This window comes from Balaenoptera musculus, chromosome 14, assembly GCF_009873245.2.
Source record: "Balaenoptera musculus isolate JJ_BM4_2016_0621 chromosome 14, mBalMus1.pri.v3, whole genome shotgun sequence".
NCBI lineage: Eukaryota > Metazoa > Chordata > Mammalia > Artiodactyla > Balaenopteridae > Balaenoptera > Balaenoptera musculus.
The window spans coordinates 25,494,983-25,514,441 of NC_045798.1; the positions used below are offsets into that span (position 1 = coordinate 25,494,983).

The 19,459-nt window shown below is 53.7% G+C and overlaps 1 protein-coding gene across 1 annotated transcript in view; it reads left to right on the forward strand.

Annotated features, from left to right (window-relative positions):
- The first annotated feature begins 2,486 nt into the window (after positions 1 to 2,486).
- Positions 2,487 to 19,459, forward strand: part of LOC118880079 (sodium/glucose cotransporter 1-like) — a 79,205-nt gene continuing 62,232 nt past the window's right edge. The window contains 2 exon segments of the mRNA XM_036823434.1: positions 2,487 to 2,616; positions 11,446 to 11,544. Of these exon segments, the coding sequence (XP_036679329.1) occupies positions 2,487 to 2,616; positions 11,446 to 11,544 (229 nt within the window).

Here is a 19,459-nt window from a genome sequence, read left to right on the forward strand (position 1 = left end):
ATTTCCCACCCAGTGATAGATCCGCATGTGTGGAAACCTGCAAGGGACAGATCCTCTGGGCAGCCCTTGTCCCGAGGGAAACTGGGAGGAATCAGGGAGAATGTCTGGGGCAACCAGGACAGGGGCCAGGGGAGGGGCTGGGTCATCAGACGCCCTGTGTCCACTCCAGGGACAGAGTAGCTGATGGTCAGCACGACCCACCAGGGCACTGCCATGCGTGTGTTTCCACACAGGTTGGGATGACACTCTCTTCCTGTGGCCACATCAAACCCCCCAGGTCCCTTCTGCTCCTCACACCCGGCCTAGGGACATCTCACGTCAGGGCTGGCATCCACTGAGCATCCTCTGTGCCCGGGCTGTGCTGGGCACCAGAGTCTGGATCCCCCTCCGGTCCTCACCAGGATGGGCAATCCCTGCCCGCCCCAGGCCTGGCCTCCTGGGGACATGCTGGGGTCTCCTGACCGTCCCAGGAGGAGGGAGGAAGCCTTGGCCAGACCCCAAACGGGATCCCTAAGGAGGACGGAAAGGCTGCTGTGGGCCGGCCGAGAGCGGCTCTCTGAGGGAAGGTGGGACCTCAGAGCAGCCTGGTGAGCCCACCCGCAGGGTCTCTGGTCACACAGGGCCTCCAGCTCAGCGCTAGTGTGGACCAAGGCCCTGCGAGGATGAGGCCCGCTGCGGTCACTGCCCGGGGCAAGGCCACCGCTCAGCAGCCCTTTCCTGAGCACCTACCATGTGTGGGGACCTCGGCGGTGGCAACGCAGCTCTGCTGGGGCTCCTGTGGGCACAGGGAAGCAGCCCATAGAGAGGGAGTGGTGTTGTGCAGGACGGGCTCGTGCCCTGGAGAAACCAACCAGGGTGAGGGCCGGGGGTGCCCGACTGGGCCTCACGAGGGGCCACGGCCGAGCCTGGAGGCGGCCAGGGGGCAGGACAGCCCTGACTCTGGGTTGGCGGCTTGGGACCTGTGTCCCCACCATGCAGCCGGGCTGGTGATAGTGGAAACTCACTCCCTGGGGTCCAGGAGGGACGGTCAGATGGAAAATGGACGTTTGTTGGTCTCTGTGGTTGACTGTTGCTGCCATTAGCATCGGGCTGTTCGGGCCCAGCCGGCCTCAGGCCAGCACCCCTGGGCTCCCCATGGGCTCCACCCTCACCCCCGCGCAGCTGGCCTGGCGAAACCAAGAGGCCCTGACGCCCGAAATAGCCGGGAAACGCCGACCAGCCCAGCCCGGGGAAGCAGGTGCCTCCCTCTCCCCAAGCTGGGGGGAGGAGTGGCTCCAGTTCTGGAAGCTTCCACCAGCTCCCTTGGAGAAGGGACCTGTGTCGCAGCACCCAGGCCGCCCAAGCCCCTGCGCCCAGGCCTGAGCCAGGCAGAGAGTACGTCAATCAACCATCAGAAGCGGCATCTTGTGTTCCAGAATCTTGTGTCTGTGCGGGTCGTACCCCCTCCTCGGGGCCCCCAGGGACCTCTCTAAACGCCGGGCGCACAGCTGCGGCTGACGTGAGGCACAGCCAGACACTCGGGGCTCAGGGGAGCCCGGGGGGCAGGGCTGGCCAGGGCTGGACATGGGGCACTGCAGTCACACCTTCCCTGCTGTCCCCACACCTGGGACTCTTCTGGGGGAGGGACTGGGCCAAGGACCGGGAAGGGGGAGAAATGGGGACCCTCACAATCACTGCACTGGGAGCCCTGGGTCTGGGGTAATAATGAGGAGCCCAGAGCACAGATGTCCCCCAAGAGGCCTCGTGGGGTCCTTCCCCAATGGACAGGGCTTCAGATTGGTCAGTCACTCATCCATCTGTCTGTCCATCTGTCTGTCCACCTATCCATCCACCCATCCATCCATCTACCCATCATCCATCAATCCATCCATCCAAAAAGCCTCCCTTGGGCCTCCTTGGGGCCTGGCCTGTGTGGGGCTGTCAGCTGCTCATGTCCCAGGCAAGGCAGGACTGGCCCAATCAAGGCCAAAGTCAGACCTGGAACGTGCCTGCTTCACCATGGAAGGAGGGGCCTTTGGACACTGGGTGCCCTGTTCCCTGCCCAGTCTGCCCTGTGCTCGGTCGATATGCTGAGGTCAAAGAGAGGGCAAGAGGTGTGACAGGTGGACCAGCGTGGTGAGGCCAGCTGCCCCCTGCCCTGTGGGTGACCTGACTCCCCACCCCACCCCCACCCACAGTTACAGGCCTCCCCGATCCACCCTCCAGGCTGACCCTCCCATTCTCTCCTCTCCTCCCCGTCCTTCTACAATCAGAGAGTTTCCCAGGACATTCCAGGGCTCCAAGGTCCTGATGGGAGTGGAGATGGGGGACAAGCACCCAGCCACAGTTTCCTGAGTTCACCCCCAAAGACAGCAAATCACTTCCACAGGGTTGACTCCACCAGCTCGTTCTCAGGGGACACTGCCAGTAGGTCCCCCAGCCCAGGGAAGCCAGGAGCCAGGCCCACAGGCCACAGCCATAACATCACATCACCTGACACATGAGACATGCAGTATCCGGGGGCCGAATGCCCCTACCTGAGAGCCTGTGGGAGTATGGCCCTCACCCCAGCAGTGATCAATCAGCTCATCAACCAGTGTTCACGCCCATCGCCCCTCACCGCCCCTGTGGGCCCAGGTCGGGTCCTGGAGGTGAAGCTAAGACAGGGAAACTTGCCCCTGCCCAGCCCAGAGCCCATGGTGCCGAGAGATCCTCCCCCACCAGTAAACATTAGTGGGGAAGACAAGGACGGCGGATCCTGGGGTCCCGGGGGGTCAGCCAAGGGGAGCAGCAGCAACTTCAGCCACCTCAAAACCACCTCAAAACAGGGCCCGGGAGCTGGACCCCAGGGCTGAGGGGCAGAGGGAGGAAGGGCCTCCCGGGGGGTCAGCATGAGCAAAGGCACAGAGCAGGGGGGCTGCAGCAGCCCTCGGCTGGCGCACACGGGCCCCCAGTGAAGCACCCTGACCCCTCCACCTCGGAGACTCCAGACTCCTGTCTCCCGCGCCGCCTGGCCCACCACCCTGCTCACCGCCCAGCAATCCCTGGCATTCGGTGCTACATGGCGGGGCCCTGCCCTGGGGAGGAAGGGGAATCAGACGCAGACTGGACACCGGGCAGAGAGGGACGAGCAGAGGGTGCGGGGAGCAGGCCCAGGGAGGGACCGGGGGGTGGTTGGCCAGGAGTTCTCCAGGGGCGACGGTTCTCTGTGCCGCACACAGTGAGGCCGGCTGGTGGGCCAGAGTGTCCCGAGCCCCGGAGCCCAGCAGAGGGTCAAGGACGGGGCTCAGAAGAGGTGAGGCTGGGGACAGAGGCCCTGAAGACCTCAGTCCTGACCAGATCTGAGATTCCAAAAGGCAGCTGCGCCCTGAGGCTACTGAGTGGCCTACTGTCCCGAACCATCTACGAAACACGCAACACGAGTTACTCAGCTGAGCCACTTCCGGATTCCGTGGGGCTCACAGCCAGCATCATCGTCCCATCTCACAGGTAGGAAAACCGAGGCCCAAAATGATTAACATCCCAGAGAGCGAGACAGAGCCAGCCCCCGGTGTTCCCCCTCCCAACCTGGGGCCTCCCCGCTGAGGGACAGGAAACAGGCCACACAGGGGCACCCGGATGGAAAGCGGCCCTCTGCCGGGCCCCTGACCCCTCCCGTGGGCAACTTCCCCCCATCACCCCCCAGCCCCGACCCGAGTCAGGGGAGCAGAAAGGAGGCCCGCGAGTGGACCCAGTGGCCACCCCCACCCCATGGCTGGAAGGAGGGAGGGCTGGTGGCAAAGGGCCTGGGGGAGCCCAGACCCCAGGGTGGACAGGGAGGGTCCCCCTCCCCTGCAGCCCTTCTCAGCCCTTGACCTTAGGCAATTTGCTTCCCTCTGTGGGCTCAGTTTCCTCGTCCCATCTGTACAGGGGGTGATAAGTCTCTATCCCAAAGGGTGGGCTTGGGGATTAAAGGAGCCAATGTCTGTGAGGTGCCTGGACCATGCTGACCCTCACCCACCCCAGCCACTGCTGTCACCTCCTGGGCTCTTGCCTGGGGCCTGCCTCTGACATGCTGTGTGACCTTGGGCAAGAAGATTCCCCTCTCTGGGCCCCAGCTTTCCCCTCTGCTCAGGGAGTGCTGGGTGAGGGGCCCTGTGGGCCAGAAACTATAGGAAAACTGTCGGATTCCTGGATGAAGGGGCTGAGCAGGGAGGCCCCGGGCCTGGAGGGGCAGTGAGGCCCGAGGTGGGAGCAGGGTGGGGACCAGGCCAGGACAAGGAGAGGGTGGAGCGGGGGCCCTGCCCGCAGCTGGCCACCCCTGGGAATCCCCAGGCTAAAGTTAACCCTGCGTTGGCCGAAACCAGAACTCAGGGTGACAAAAGAGAGAAGTAAGGGGAAGAGAAACTGAGCCCGTGGTCAGCGGGGCGTGGGACGGGTGACAAACAGGGCCAGGTGTGGCCCGGGACGACGGGACAGGGCAGTTTCAGGGCTGTAGTCGGATGTTTGTGCAGCTCGCAGGTGGGGGTAGCAGAGCCCTCCCCCTCCCCCACCCCCTCCCAGCCCCCTCCCAGCCCCGCCTGGGCCTGATGCCGCCCCCTGGCTGCCTCCCCACAACCTCCCCCAGCTCCATCCTGGGTCCTGGAATCCTGGAGGGCCCTACCCCAGGGGATCTCAGAGCCACTCAGGGGTGGCCCCCACTGTCAGCAGGGCCCCGGGAAGGGAATGACCCAGGGCACAGAATGAGTCAGCATGGGAAGGGAGGGGCTCCAGCCCCAGAGTCCCAGCCCCGGGCCCTTCTGGCAGCAGAATGAGTGGATGGGTGGGCGAGGGGGTGAGCACAGGCCTCCGGCTGCCCAAGACCCCGTGATTCTGAGGGGCCCCAGGGAGACGCATCTCATCTTTTCAGGAGGGAATGTGTCCCCGTGTCCGTGGGCTGGGGACGCACTCCCCTTTGACCCAGCAGCCCTGCTCGTGGGAGTTCATCACCGGCCCAGGGCGCAGAGACGCCGAGATACCCTGCCCTGCATCTCTAACAGAGATACATTCAGACCGCCTAACATCCACAGCTCCAAATGGCCTTGGAGACGTGCCATGGACGGATTCCACCGTGGGGTCCGGGGGACAAGGGCAGGTGATAAGAGGAGATCTTGTCTGAGCCCATCTTTGTGAAAAGGACATGACTGTTATAGGGAAAAGTCTGGAAGGATACACACCAACACACTGAATACTCCCTGGTAGCAAGATCAGATGTTTATTTTCTTCTTTATGCTTCTCTGTACTTTCTCATTTCTCAAAGAACATGGATTACTTTTATCATCAGAAAACAAAACAGTAGGGCTTCCCTGGTGGTGCAGTGGTTGAGAATCTGCCTGCTAATGCAGGGGACACGGGTTCGAGCCCTGGTCTGGGAAGATCCCACATGCCGCGGAGCAACTGGGTCCGTGAGCCACAACTACTGAGCCTGCGCGTCTGGAGCCTGTGCTCCGCAACAACAGAGGCCGCGATAGGGAGAGGCCCGTGCACTGCGATGAAGAGTGGCCCCTGCTCACCGCAACTAGAGAAAGCCCTCGCGCAGAAACGAAGACCCAACACAGCAAAAATAAATAAATAAATAAATTTATATTAAAAAAAGAAAACAAAACAGTAAACTGATTCAAGATCAACGACCCTCTAAAAATGATGTGTTAGAAGGTTTGAACGGCATTGTGAAAATAACATTATCCCCAAGAGATCACAAGACAAGACCTGGCACGTGTGAGCGTGTCTGTATCTACATCCACATCCATGTCCATATCTCTTACCTGGGGCTACCTGTGGCGGTGGACCTACAGGCAATGTTGGTTTTCATTCGGCACATTGGACTTTTCTGATTTATTGGGTAATTATGAAAAACAAGATTTTTTTCACTTAAGTAAGGATATTTATTCCGACTCACTTAACATTCAACAAATATTTATTGCTTGCCTGCTACATCCGTGACAGGCTGGGTGCAGGGTTTGGGACTACACTGATGAAAAGACAGAGAATCATCCCTCTTGGGCAGTGGTCCAATGGGGGAAATGTATATGGAAAGAGGTCATTACAATGCTGAGATGGATTCTTACCTCTAGGTCTTAGGTCATGTCCAAATCCACGAAACTCTCTCACTGCACCAGCTCCACACCCAGGCAGGAAGGTTACTGAGCCCCTAAAAACAGAGAGAAGATATTCCAGGGGTGCTGAATACCTAGCAGCAGGCATTGAGCAAAGAGGATCAGAGAAAAGCACCCCTCTTTTAAATACAGTTAAAAACAGAAGCCTGAACGATTGCAAACAAAAAGTTTAAGTAATTTCTGCAAAGAGAAATAAAAACCTTCCCACCAATAAAGCAGATTGGCGTGGGACACAGTCCAGGATCGGCAGAACTTATGAAGGAAAGAGGCGCTGTCTGAAGCAGACCAGAATAGACTTCAAGAGTTTTTACCCAGTTCTTTGGAAGGAAGAATTCTGTGGTAGATAAGTAGCACAGTCCATGTAGGTGAGAAGACCCAGGGTGACAAACTTCTCTGCCATGTAGGCAACAATTTATCTTGGCAACTAATCTCTCTCCCTGTGTTCTGATCTGGCCGATGTTGATAATATTAGTGGCCACCTCACATTTCCATCTTGAGGAATGCAGGAGGGGATGTACCTAGATCCTTTCACAGAATACCAGGTTCAGTGAATGGAAGAAACAGGTTAGAAATGATTGTTGGAAACTCCCTCTCCGTCACGTAGAGTTTGTTAATCCTAATTACATTTATAGGTGCCATAGGAGCTTGTAGATATGTCATTTCTTTTCTTATACTCCTAAACTCTCTATTTAAACTCTCCACTTAAGGTCATTGCCAGCTAGCAGTCCTGTAAGTGACATGAAGACACCTCAGTTGTTCACTCCTCACTTTCTCCCCAGAAAAATACAAGTGTTTAACCCAACTCAGTGAGTCTGGTGCTGTGGCCCAGAGCCCCAAAAGGCAGGGACTCAACAGCCATCTCTCTAGCCTGCCTGCCTCCTGCCCCAGCTCCTGCTCCAGAATCCTCATGGACGAAGGAAGAGGTGCAGCCCCCTTCCTGGGTCTTCAGACTCTGCATCTCGCCCCCAGCCCAGTGCCTGGCAACTTCAAGGCTCTCAATAAACAGTTTGAATGAGGGAGGGAAGGAAGATAGGGACGGGTGAATAGATGGATGAGTGGGTGGGTTGGTGGGTGCATGGGCAGGTGGGTAGTTGGGTGGGTGAGTGGATGGATGGACAGTTGGGTGGATGGGTGGATGGATGGGGAAATAGCTGGATGATTGATGGATGTGTGGGTGGATGGGTCAGTGGCTGGCTGGCTGGCTGGATGATTGATGGATAGGTAGATGAGTGGGTGCATTGGTGAGTTCATGGGTAGGTTAGTAATTGGATGGGTGAATGGATGAATGGATATTTGTGTGGGTGGGTAGATCCTAATTATGAGAAACACAGAACCTTAGTGCCTGGCAACTCCGTGGAAAGGGGCTGAACGCGACACCCAGGTTCCAATCCCAGCTCTGATCCTGACTTGGTGTGACCTTGGGCCATTTCCTTAGTGCCTCTAAGCCTTGTCCCCTTGCAGGCAAAGATGATGTCAGCCCCTGCCCTGCCCACCTCACAAACTGCTGGGAAGAACACTGAAAGGACACATATGCGTGAAGATGTTTAAGAAACCCGAGAGGCTTCTCAGGTGCACTCTTAGCCTTGGAAGGACCTTGCGGGGCATTGAGCTGACTCACCCCTAGCTTTGGAGCACAGCTGTGGGAAGAGCATGAGCTTGGAGCCCAGACAGACCTGGGTTCCAATCCTGGCTCCACCACTTTCCAAGTGTGTGACCTTGGGCAGGTGACTGTCCTTCCCATGTCCTCCTCTGTGATGCGGAGGTGATGACAGCGGTAGCTACCCCTCGGGGCTGTGAGAGAATTCAGGGGGATCATTCAGGAAAGCACTCAGCACAGCACCCAGTAAGGGTGCAATGATGGATCTGAGGTCTACCATCTGGGGTCACGAAGAAGAGGCTCAATCCTGCCCTCTCTGTAGCAGTGTTCCCTGGAGGCCTGGAGGTGTTCCAGGACATCTAACTAACTAACACCTGGAGGTGTTCCAGGACATCTAGCATCAGAAACCCTGAAGTGTGTCTGTAAAAATGCTCATTGTGGGGAGAGGTCCAGGGCTTTGTGCAGAAAAAAGGCCATGGCCCGTGGAGGACTAACCACACTGATCTAATCCAAGACCCTCATTAAGGAAAAACAGAGACTCTAAGCCCACACAAGAGCACTCGGTGGGTCAGAGGAAAGCCAAGTACACAGGCATTCAGTCCAGCGTGATACCCTCGTTACCCAGGGGCGGGGGCCTGTCTTGGAACACAGAGCCTGAGATAGGATTACCGCCACCTGGTAGCAGCATGTACCAGGCAGAAGCCCGCAGGGTGGGGGGAGGGCAGGAGGACCACAGGGGTCACCATTTGGATTGTGCAGTAGGATTGTGAGGGATTTCAACTTTCTTTTTAAATTTGTCTCTCAAGTTTGTTATAAGAGGACTTTAACAATAAATTAAAGTTGAGGGAGAAAGAGGTAGTGACTGGTGGCAAAACATCTCACCCACTCCCCCAGGGGACCTACAGTTCATGATCTTGTGCTGATGAAAATCAACCCAGCGAGAGGCCCAAACAGAGGGAAATAGAGTTTATCAAACAAGTGTGACCTGCAGCGGATAATCCAGGGAGGGAAATACTGAGCCTGGGACAGATCTGTGTCCTGTCTCAGGGCCACCCTGGCAGAGATGTGCAGGTGCCTCTGGGGCCCCCAAACTCCAGGCCCAGCTGGAGGTAACAGGATGTAGATGAGCTGCAAGGACACAGGTGTCAGCTCAGCATCAGGGAGAATCACCTTGTTTGTTTTCTGAGTTCCTCTTAAAATAGAGTTTACTGGTCTTGGTCTTTGGTTTTAAAATAATAACTGCTCACTGTAAACAACGTGAAGACTACAGAAAAACAAACAGGAGTAAAAAAAATGTACCCCATGTATTTCACCCAGAAGAGCCGCCACTAATATTTTGATGGATTTCCTTCTATTTTAATCCTATTTTAATTGTAAACTGTAAAAACCGCAACATAAATAAATAAAATGTATCTGTAAAGTTTAAAAAGTAAAAACAATAGTGGTGATAGTTGCACAACATTGTGAATGTGCATTTCAAAATGGTGGATTCTCTGTGTTGTGAATTTCCCATTAATTAACTTCACAGGCTCAGAATGTGGCCACAACCTCAGGAACCCTGATTTCATCATCTCTTTACTTTTCCTTATAGTTTTAGGTCCTCTGTGTTTGCCCTTAAACCAACCATTTTCAACTTCGCCTGTTTTTGAACTTCACATAGATTAAGTTAGACTGTGTGTCAGGGAACTCTGCTCAGTATTCTGTAACAACCTGAATGGGAAAAGAATTTGAAAAAGAATAGATACCTGTATATGTATAACTGAATCACTTTTCTGTACACCTGAAACTATCACAACATTGTTAATCAACTATACTCCAATATAAAATAAAATTTTCTTTAAAAGTTGGACTGTGTGCGTCTTCTTTCTCTCAACACTGCGTCTGATACCACCCACACTGCCCAGCACTGCTTTCACTGCGGACATGGAGGGGCCCCCACCCAGCTGTGTGCCTGGCTGGCCACCTCTGGGCAGATCTGCCCCCGGAGTAGGATCACCAACACTGAGGCCGGAGGGAGCGGTTCTCCAGGGCCTGTCATTGTCCAATGCATTGTTTCTACTTGTTTTGTTTCCAAAAATGGAGACAGCTTAATTTTTTCCTGATTATAAAAAGATATACAAAGATTCTTTACAAATAAAACGGGAAAAAAGGTATAGAGATGGGAAGTTTCCAGCACAGCCTGAAGATCACGTTGGTTGTACCTGGTGTGTGTCCTTCCAGACTGGACCTCACATTCCACACAGACAACAGATCAATGATAGATGTATAGATAGATGATGGGTAGATGATAGATACATAGATACATAGGTGATAGATGATAGATGCATACTCACATACATACACAGATGACAGAGAGAGGAGAGGGGATGGATGGGTAGATATTTTCTTTTTTTCACTGAACCGCACACGCACACAGGTGTGGTAACCTGGGCGTGCGTCACACTTGGGCATCATGCTTGTGAACCTGTGGCTCTCACGACACTCAGTGGGTCCCTCCGGGCACCACTGTCCCGCACAGGATGCAGCCAACGCCCTGGCCTCCATCCCTGGGCAGGGATGCCACCACTGACTTCAGGTTGACCCTCCCCGCAGGGATCAAAGGTCATGCCCATCTAAGGCTTTGAGAGCTCGTTCCAGACCAACTTCCAGAAAGGCAGCGCACATTGCCCCCCAACTCTCAGAGCCCAGGGGGAACCCTGGATCCTAGGGAAGGGATGGCACAGGCATGGACAGAGAGGGGCCTGAGGACACTGCCCCCCCGCCTGTCCCACCCGACCCCTGCTCTGCTCTGAGGCGGGGGGCTGACAGGGGCCCCAAGGCCTCTTCCCAGCTCTTCAGAGCACCCGCCACAAGCTGGCCTGAACCAGCCGGAAGCCCCCTCCTCAGGGAGTCTTCAGACCCCTCCCCTCCAACCGAGGTTGCCCTGCGTGTCTCCCTGGCAGCACGGAGCCCCCGGTGAGAAGAGAAGGCGCAGGGCTGTGAGCTCAGCCCCCCGCTGCTCTGGGGTTTGGGGCGGGGAGTGTGTGAATGCTGGGAGTGGGGGGCTGTGGGCTGGGGTCTGTGGAGTCTGCACAGGTGGAGCTGTGGGAAGGCCCTGTCGGTGGTCTCCACAGTCAGAGCCAAAGGAAGGGGTCTCGCCCCTCTGCCCCAGATAACGTCTGGTCCCTCAGCTTCTGAGGCCAGAGACCCCCCCAGCCTGGCCTCCAGGGGAGCTGCCCTGACGGGGGTGTTGGAGGGGAGGCCCCAGCCCCAACACCTCCAGCAGCAGGGCCTGGTGCCCCATACCCCCGGCCCTGATCTCAGAGTCTGGGTGTCAGGCCCATCAGTGGTCCCGGCTGGCCAGCCCTCCTAGAGGGGGGTGGGGGTTACTGGGGAACCTGGAAGGGGTCTTAGAGATTGGGCCCCACCCACTCAGCTTTCACAGGAGAAACCAAGGCCCACAGGGGGCAAAGGACTTGCCCGGGTCACACTGTGAGCCCAGCTGCTGGACTCAAGGCCCCACGCTCTCCCCCGCCACACCCATGATGTTCACACGCCCTTGGCCCTGAGGGGCCCCCTCTGCTCAGCCAGGCTCCAGCCCCGTGACCTGCACCCCAAGACTCAGCATTGGCCACTGTGAGCTGAGGAGACCTCAGGTTCTGCAGTCAAGGCCACAGGGCCAGCACTCTCCCGGCCAGGCCTCCCAGCCAGGCTCCTCTCTGATCAATGGGCCCTGGACTGGCTTGGCTCCTGCAGGCCTAGGGCCTGTCTTCTTCCTCTGGGCCTTTGGGGTCCCACCCGCACCCCCAGCCACCATCCAGGCTCAGAGGCAGCCCCTGTGTGACATCCCCGTAGGTGAGTCTCAGTCCCACCCTGAGCAGATAGCATGTGAGGGGGCCGCAGGCATGGTGTCCAGTGCTTATTTATCATGAATGGGCGGGTACGCAGTGTTAGAGAAGAGAGGCCTTCCAGGCCTCAGGGAGCAGACTGAGACCCCAGACCAGGGTCCCTTCTGACCGGCCAGGCCCCAGCCCGGCTCTCCCCCAGCCCAGGGGCCTCAGTCCATGGCTGGGGCCTGGAGCTGGGCCTGTGGGGAGCTGACCAGGGGGCAGGACGGCCGAGTTTGGGAGCCCAGCCAGGCGGTCACCATGCACCACACGGGGGTGTCACCCACACAGGGATGTCACCACCGTCACCTGACTGTGCTCATGGGCTACATGCAGGGGTCTGGGCTGCATTCCTGGTCACATGCTTGTGTTCCCGTACCTTGCCACCCCCACATAGGCATACACACACATGCACACACACTCACACAGGTGCACACACATGCTCACACATATGTACACACATGCACACACGCTCACACAGGTGCACACACATATGCACACACTCGTATGCCCACACATGCATGAGATCAGATGCACACACAGAGGCCCCAGCCGACAGTGCCCTCTACTGGCCACTGTTGTCATTTCTCTGAAAGGTCGCAATCACACCTGCAAAGACCCAGGATGGTTCATTAGAAATCCCGGATGCACAAGTCTGAGAAGATCGTTCTCTCCTTTCACGGGGTGGGGTATGTGACCTGGGCAAGGTCACACAGCAGGTAAGCGGTGGAGCCCTGGCCCCCGACCCAGATTCCAGCTCATTCCAGCTCCCAAGGCCCTGTCAGAGCCCAGAGGCTGGACCCTCTGGGGCAGAGGAGCTGGGGGTCTTGTACTCCCACCCCCCTCACACACACAGGTGCACGGACCCCCAGGAGGGAAGAGACACCATGGGGAGAGGAATCTCCAGACCAGAGAGTCCCCAAGACGGGCCTCCTGGGGGCTGATGGGATGGGGTGTCGGGAGGGGAGGGGGCTGGACTTCACAGAAACCCCGAAATGCCAAGAACACTGACACAGACATGCCACACGCACCACACAGAAACAAGAAACGCTAACCTATGGTCCACTAGCTCAGATCTTCTCCCAAGAGAAGGAAAACTGGTCATGCTGGGTTCCCTTGTCCCCCAGGCCCGTTGTCCCTCATTTCCCAGAAGAAACAAGCACCATCCACTCCACCCGTAGCCCCTGATCAGCTCCGAAGCCCAGCGCTACCTTGGGCCCTGTAGATGCAGCAGGGGCCTCAGAGACCAAGTCCTGGAGCAAAGTCCCAGTGGGTGAGGCAGGCCAGACAAACACATTATATTTACTATAATATGAGGTGTGACAAGCTCTTTAGGAAAGGAGGGGGTTGGGGTGACAGTGGCTGGTTTAGGGGGATGGTCAGCAGAGGCCATCCCTGAATGAAGGAGGGGACCCCTGGGAGGTGCCTGGGGAGGAGCAGTCCTGGCAGAAGGGACAGCAAGTGCAAAGGCCCTGGGGTCAGATGTGTCTGTTGCAGGAACAGCAAGGAGGTCAGTGTGGCCTGATCCAAGGAAGGGGACAGGGGAAGGGGCAGGGTCCTCGGGTGCTTGCAGAGCAGGCTGAGCACCTTGAGATTTGTCCACGTTTGCAAAGGTACCTGGACGATATCATGCCGCCATACCTGCTCCTTCTAACTTCCTGCACGTACATCTCTGGGACTGGGATCCAACCAGTCAAGCAGGGGGAGCTAGATGGCTCAGCGTGTGGACACGGCAGGTGCCGGCCGGTCTGCACGGATGGACATTGGGCAGTTCGATCCTCCCCTCACAGACACGGCCCAGGGAGCCCTGTGCATCCCTGGTGCGCGGTCAGCGCTTCTGGAGGGCACACGCCCACCTGGAGCTGCGGGGACACGGCGCCTGCGAGCTGTGGCAACCGGACTCAGCCCCGGGGACAGCCAAGCCCGGTCCTGCGTCTGCACCCCTGCTTGGATTGTGGCCCCTGGACGTTGTCCCCAGCGGTGCACCTCCCCCACGGGGTTAAGTGAGAACCCGGGCGAGGTCCACGGGAGTCACTCGGAGGTCCCTGAGCCCCGTCATCTGGGGCCCCTTCCTCTGGGTGGCCGCTGTGGGTCCCCCTGTGCTTCCAACGAGGGGACAGCGACCCCTGGCGGCCAAGGAGGGGGCGGCAGGTCCCGAAGCCGGGAGGGAGGGCCCAGGTTAGAGGAGGCGGGGCGGGGCGAGACCCGCAGGGCACAGGGAGCCCCTACCGGTCCCTACTCTCTGGACTGAAGCTGGGACGGGTGTGCCCATGGGGGGACCCCCACCCAGGTCGTCTCTTCAGACAGAGAGGGAGAATTCTGAGTGGGCGACGCAGGGAACCAAGTCCTTCTGGGCATGACCTTGAAACTGCCCAGGTGGCCAGGACGAAGGAGAGCGCTCCTCTCTGTCAAGAGGATCTGAGCATCTCTTAATTGGAATCGGCTTTTTGGCTTCTGCTCCCTAAAAACGGTACAGGAATTCTGCACCTTGAACCAGTTCTGGGGGAATTTGCCAATCAATTTGGGGGAAACTGGCATTTTACCACATTGAATCTTTCAATCCGTGAATATCCTCTCTCTCTCTCTCCCATTAACAAGTTTTAATAACTCTCAATGAAGTTGTATGTAGAGTTTTCCCCATAAACAAATGACTTGGGCATCTCTTTAGATTCATCCCTAGTAAACTTATATAAATTTTTTTGAGATTTTATTGAAGTGTAGTTGATTTAGAACATTGTGTTAATTTCTTCTGTACAGCAAAGTGACTCAATATATACATATACTTTTTCTTATTCTTTTCCATTATGGTTTGTCACAGGATATTGAATATAGTTCTCTGTGCTGTACAGTAGGACCTTGTTGTTTATCCATATTATATATACTAGTTTGCCTCTGCTAATCCCAAACTCCCATTCCCTCCCTCCCCTATTCACCCTCCCCCTTGGCAACCACAAGTCTGTTCTCTATAAACTGATATTTTTAATGCAATTGTAAAATGTATCCTTCTTAAATGTTATTCTCCATTCATTTGCTGTTATACAGAGATACAGTAAGTTTCTATATTTGAAATTGGACCTGCTAAATTTGCTACAATTTTTTACAGATTCTATTAATTTATCTACATTCTGTGGGACTTGCTACATACTTAAACTTATCATCTGTGAAGAATGACAGTTTTGCTGCTATCTTCCCAATTCTTATATATTTCATTTCTTTCCCAGTCATTTCAAAAGCCAGTTCGGGAGGGGGGAGAGTTCCACTTCTGGAACAGCAACACGAAGAGTTCCAAAGACCCACACCCCAGCCAAAGGGGTGAAAATTATTTTTAAAATTTCTGTATTTATAATAATATTAAATGTATTAAATATTAAATAAATATTACATAAATATTAAAATGTATTTATTTATATGTTTATAATTATATATTTATAATATACAATATATCTATGTTTAAATATATATTTATAAATATAAGTAAATTTATTTATATTTATAAATATTTATTATAAATGTTTGTTATAATTATGTATTTATGATAATATATAAATATATGTTTATAATTGTGTATTTATAATATATGCATAAATTTGTTTTATATATTAATTTTAATTTTATGTATATATTTTAAGAAATAATATAGTCTTTTTTTTATAAATTTATTTATTTATTCATTTGTTTAATTTTTGGCTGCATTGAATCTTCGCTGCTGCACGCGGGCTTTCTCTCTAGTTGCTGAGAGTGGGGGCTACTCTTTGTTGCGGTGCGCGGGCTTCTCATTGCGGTGCCTTCTCTTGTTGCGGAACACCGGCTCTAGGCCCGCGGGCTTCAGTAGTGGTGGCACACGGGCTTCAGTAGTTGTGGCTCACAGGCTCTAGAGCACAGGCTCAGTAGTGTGGCGCACGGTCTTAGCTGCTCTGCGGCATGTGGGATCTTCCCGGACCAGGGCTCGAACCCGGGTCCCCTGCATTGGCAGGCGGATTCTTAACCACTGCGCCACCAGGGAAGCCCACATAGTCTTTATATATAAATATTTAAAGTCTTTAAATATCATTAAACTCTCTATGTATATATTTAAAGTCTCTGGAAACAGACCTAAGGGCATAAAATAAAATGAAATATTTATTCAAGAAAGTCTACTAATACTTGGCAAGAGCAGTGAGAGTCTGTAACATTTCACCTATGACCTGTTTCCTCCCCTCTCCCAGCCCAACACGACGGCACCTCCACTCCAAGTAGGTGCAGAAAAAACACAGGGCACCCTCCCCACCCAGCTCCAGGTCTAGGTGATATCTTCCTGACATTTTCCCCAGGATAAATGGTTGCCTGTGGGCACGATGCAGGCTGATTGCTCTGCCCCTCAGCTAATAAGCTCCAAACGTGCTTCCTTGTAAAAGAGGATCATGCTCACCTGGTCACACATCACAAATAAAAGACCTGCTAGCTACCCCCAAAACACCAGGCCGAGACCTTTCAACGCTAGAGGGCGCCAGAGACCGCCGAATCCCATTCAGGCTGCAGGGGCGGCCGCTCAAAACTTGTAAAAACGAAGGTAGATTAGGTTTGAATTTCAGAAAAACAACGAATAATAGTTTCAGTGTAAGTATGTACCCCGCAATATTTGGAACATACTTATACTAAAAAATTATTCACTGTCCGGGCATCCTGTATTTTACCTGGCAACCCTGTTCATGACCGATGAAACAAAGGAGAACGGCGGTGACTTTGCGTCTTTTTTTCTTTGCTCCTTATTGTGTGTGTATTTGTATTTATCAAACACGTTTTCTTTTCTTCTCAGTACTACTTTATGTAGGAGTTGTTGGAGGTTCGCAGACTATTCAGTGGAACTGTGACTGAGTTTCAGAAGGGATTAACACAGTTGGCTGTGGATACAACGACTCCTGGGAGCAGGTGTTCCTCATTTTGGGGAGAGGGTGAGATCCGGACGCCGAGGTTTGGCCAGCGGTTGCAATGCCGAGCTTTGCCAGAAGAGGGTGCTGGAGGAACGTGCAAGGCCACAGCGGCCAGAAACCGCCGCCCTGTTTTCCCGCTTTCCTTCCCTTTTGCTGAGTGCAGGAGCCAGTGATTGGCGTGAGGACGGCCCCGAGTCTGCTCAGCAACCCTGACCGACTGTTTAGCGTAAGTATGTCCCAGATCTCAGCACCTACGCCCCCACCCACGGTAGGATAGGTGGGGGATGAGGGGAGCCCCTGAGATAGTGAAACTGTGGGTCATGATTAGTCAAATCCATTCCACCTGCCGTCACTAAGCAAGGCCGTTTTAAGACCTGCATGTCCTCCAAGCACGTAGCCCAAATGATAAAATATCTTCCGGGTTGTTTTCTAGAAACTCAGAGTCAGCTGCATCTAGTTGGAGCTGAGCTGGCTAAGACTGGATGGGACCCCTGACCCTCCCACTGGGCGTGCGCGAGGGTCCGCTCCGTGAAAAGTCCGCCCCCAGATCGTGCTGTGAGCGTGCAGAGGCCGGGAGTTGGTTACACCTGCGCAGAACCACAGTCCCTGCTCCTTTTTCCAATCGTTTTCCCCCGCGCTCCCCACACCTCAGACCGCCCTGCTGCTTGATTCTCCACCCTGTAAACACCCAGCCCCTTGGTTCAGGGAGGCAGATTTGAGAGTGTTCTCTGATCTCCTCATTAGCTGCCTTGTGGATAAACCCTCTCTTTGCTGCAAACCTCTGGTTGTTTAAGCGTTTTGGCCTGCTGCACTTTGGGAAAACCAAAAACAACAACAAAAAACCCTGTTGCCATAACAAGAGCAAAACCATTACACTAATCCACCGCAATACCCCACAGATTTCTGACCACCAGACGTTTGTCTTTGAATCCCTGCAATAGTGTATTCTTCTAGAAAGCTTCTGTTTAGCCCAGGCCTCCATTTTCCAGATCCCTGGAGGGGCAATGGGGGGAAAGTTTATTAATTCAAACAGAAATCCCCAGCTGCCATTTCTGCAGACCAGCTCCTGCTGTGTCCTCAGACCAAGTCTCCCCACCCGGGGTGGGGGGCGCTGACCCTGCAGACCTGGGCAGAGCCCCCCCCATGCCCTCCACAGTGGTGGCACTTCCAAGGCCCACCTCTGGCCACATCCTGTGGCACGTGGCTTTGCCTCTGGCAGGCTGCACATCGCAGCAAAGTCACACCCTCTTGGGAAAGGTCTGAATCTCAGCCTGTGTGAGTCCCTTCCCTTCACTGTCCAGCCTCCCTCCGCCTAGAGGTGGCAGGTAGGACATGAGTGAGCCTCTCAGTCCTCTGTTACCCTTTTCATGAGTTATCTGCTCTTTTTTTTTTTTTTCTTTTGGCCTCGTTGGGTCTTCATTGCTGCACGCGGACTTTCTCTAGTTGTGGCAAGCGGGGGCTTCTCATTGTGGTGGCTTCTCTTGTTGCGGAACACAGACTCTAGGTAGGTGCACAGTCTTCAGTAGTTGTGGCATGCAGGCTCAGTAGTTGTGGCTCGCGGGCTCTAGAGCTCAGGCTCAGTAGTTGTGGAGCTCGGGCTTAGTTGCTCCACTGCAAGTGGGATCTTCCCGGACCCGGGCTCGAACCCGTGTCCCCTGCTTTGACAGACGGATTCTTAACCACTGTGCCACCAGGGAAGTCCCGAGTTATCTACTCTTTATAGTAAACATTTCTGCTTCAAATAACTGGTGTGGTTTGTGTCCTGACTCGACCCTGATTGACACAACACAGCATCAAAAGGTGGCTGAGAAACAGAGGTCATTTCCAAACAGTTGCTGTCACTGATCTGAAAGTGAAAACCAAGATAAAGACACCTTCCAGAGAGAAGTGGGAGATGGGGATGGGAGGTGGCCTGAGGTGACCAGTGCTCTTTACCCCAAAGAGCTCAGAAAGTTAGAATTCAAGGTAATAGGAGTTTTAGTGTATGAACTAATGTGTGACCAGGCAAAAAAAAAAATTAATTAAAAAAGAAGGTAGGTTTGACTCACTAGGGTCATCTCTGCTCAAGTCTTCCTGCGGTGAGTTCTGTAAGCATCTGCTGTGTGTCCACTTCTAGAGTTTCAAAAGCCAGTTTGAGAGGGGAACAGTCCCACTTCTGGAACAGCAACAGAAAGAGCTCCATAGACCCACCCCCAGCAGAAGTGGTGAAAGTTATTTTTTAATTTATATATTTATTATAATATTTAAATGTATTTATTTATATATTCAGAATTACATATTTATAATATACAAATATATTTATATGTTTATAGTTACATGTTTATAATAATATATACATTTATTTATGTCTATCATACATATTTTAAATTTATATGTATAAATTTTAAGAAATAATATATTATTTATATATATTTAAAGTCTCTATAAATTCAGTGTCTCTGGAAATGAGTCTAAGGGCATAGAAAAAATGAAATATTTATTCAAGAAAGTCTACTAAAACTTGGCAAGAGCAGTGAGAGTCTGTAGCATTTCACCCATGACCTGTTTCCTTCCTCCCCGCTCCCAGCCCACCATGAAGGCACCTCTACTCCATGTAGATGCAGAAAGAACACAGGGCACCCTCCCCACCCAGCTCCAGGTCAAGGCGGCATCTTCCTGAGAGGAGCAGTCTTCAACATTTTTCATCCCCCCCTCCCACACCCCAGCTACCTGTTGCAGTGGCTAAATTCCAGGTGAGTGTGGTTTGTGACACAGAGGCTCTGCCTTGGAGGCAGCACACTGAAAACACTGGGACACCCATCAGCCTCGCCCAGCTCATTTGTAAAGTGGGGATTCCATGCTGGAAGAAGCAGGCCAAGAAGATCAAAGGTGCCCTGATGACTGCCAGATCCTAAAACAGGGTTGTCATTCGGAGAGAAGACACCCAGAGCGGTGGCTCAGAGATTTTTTCCAGGGAGAGAGCTGGGACAAAAT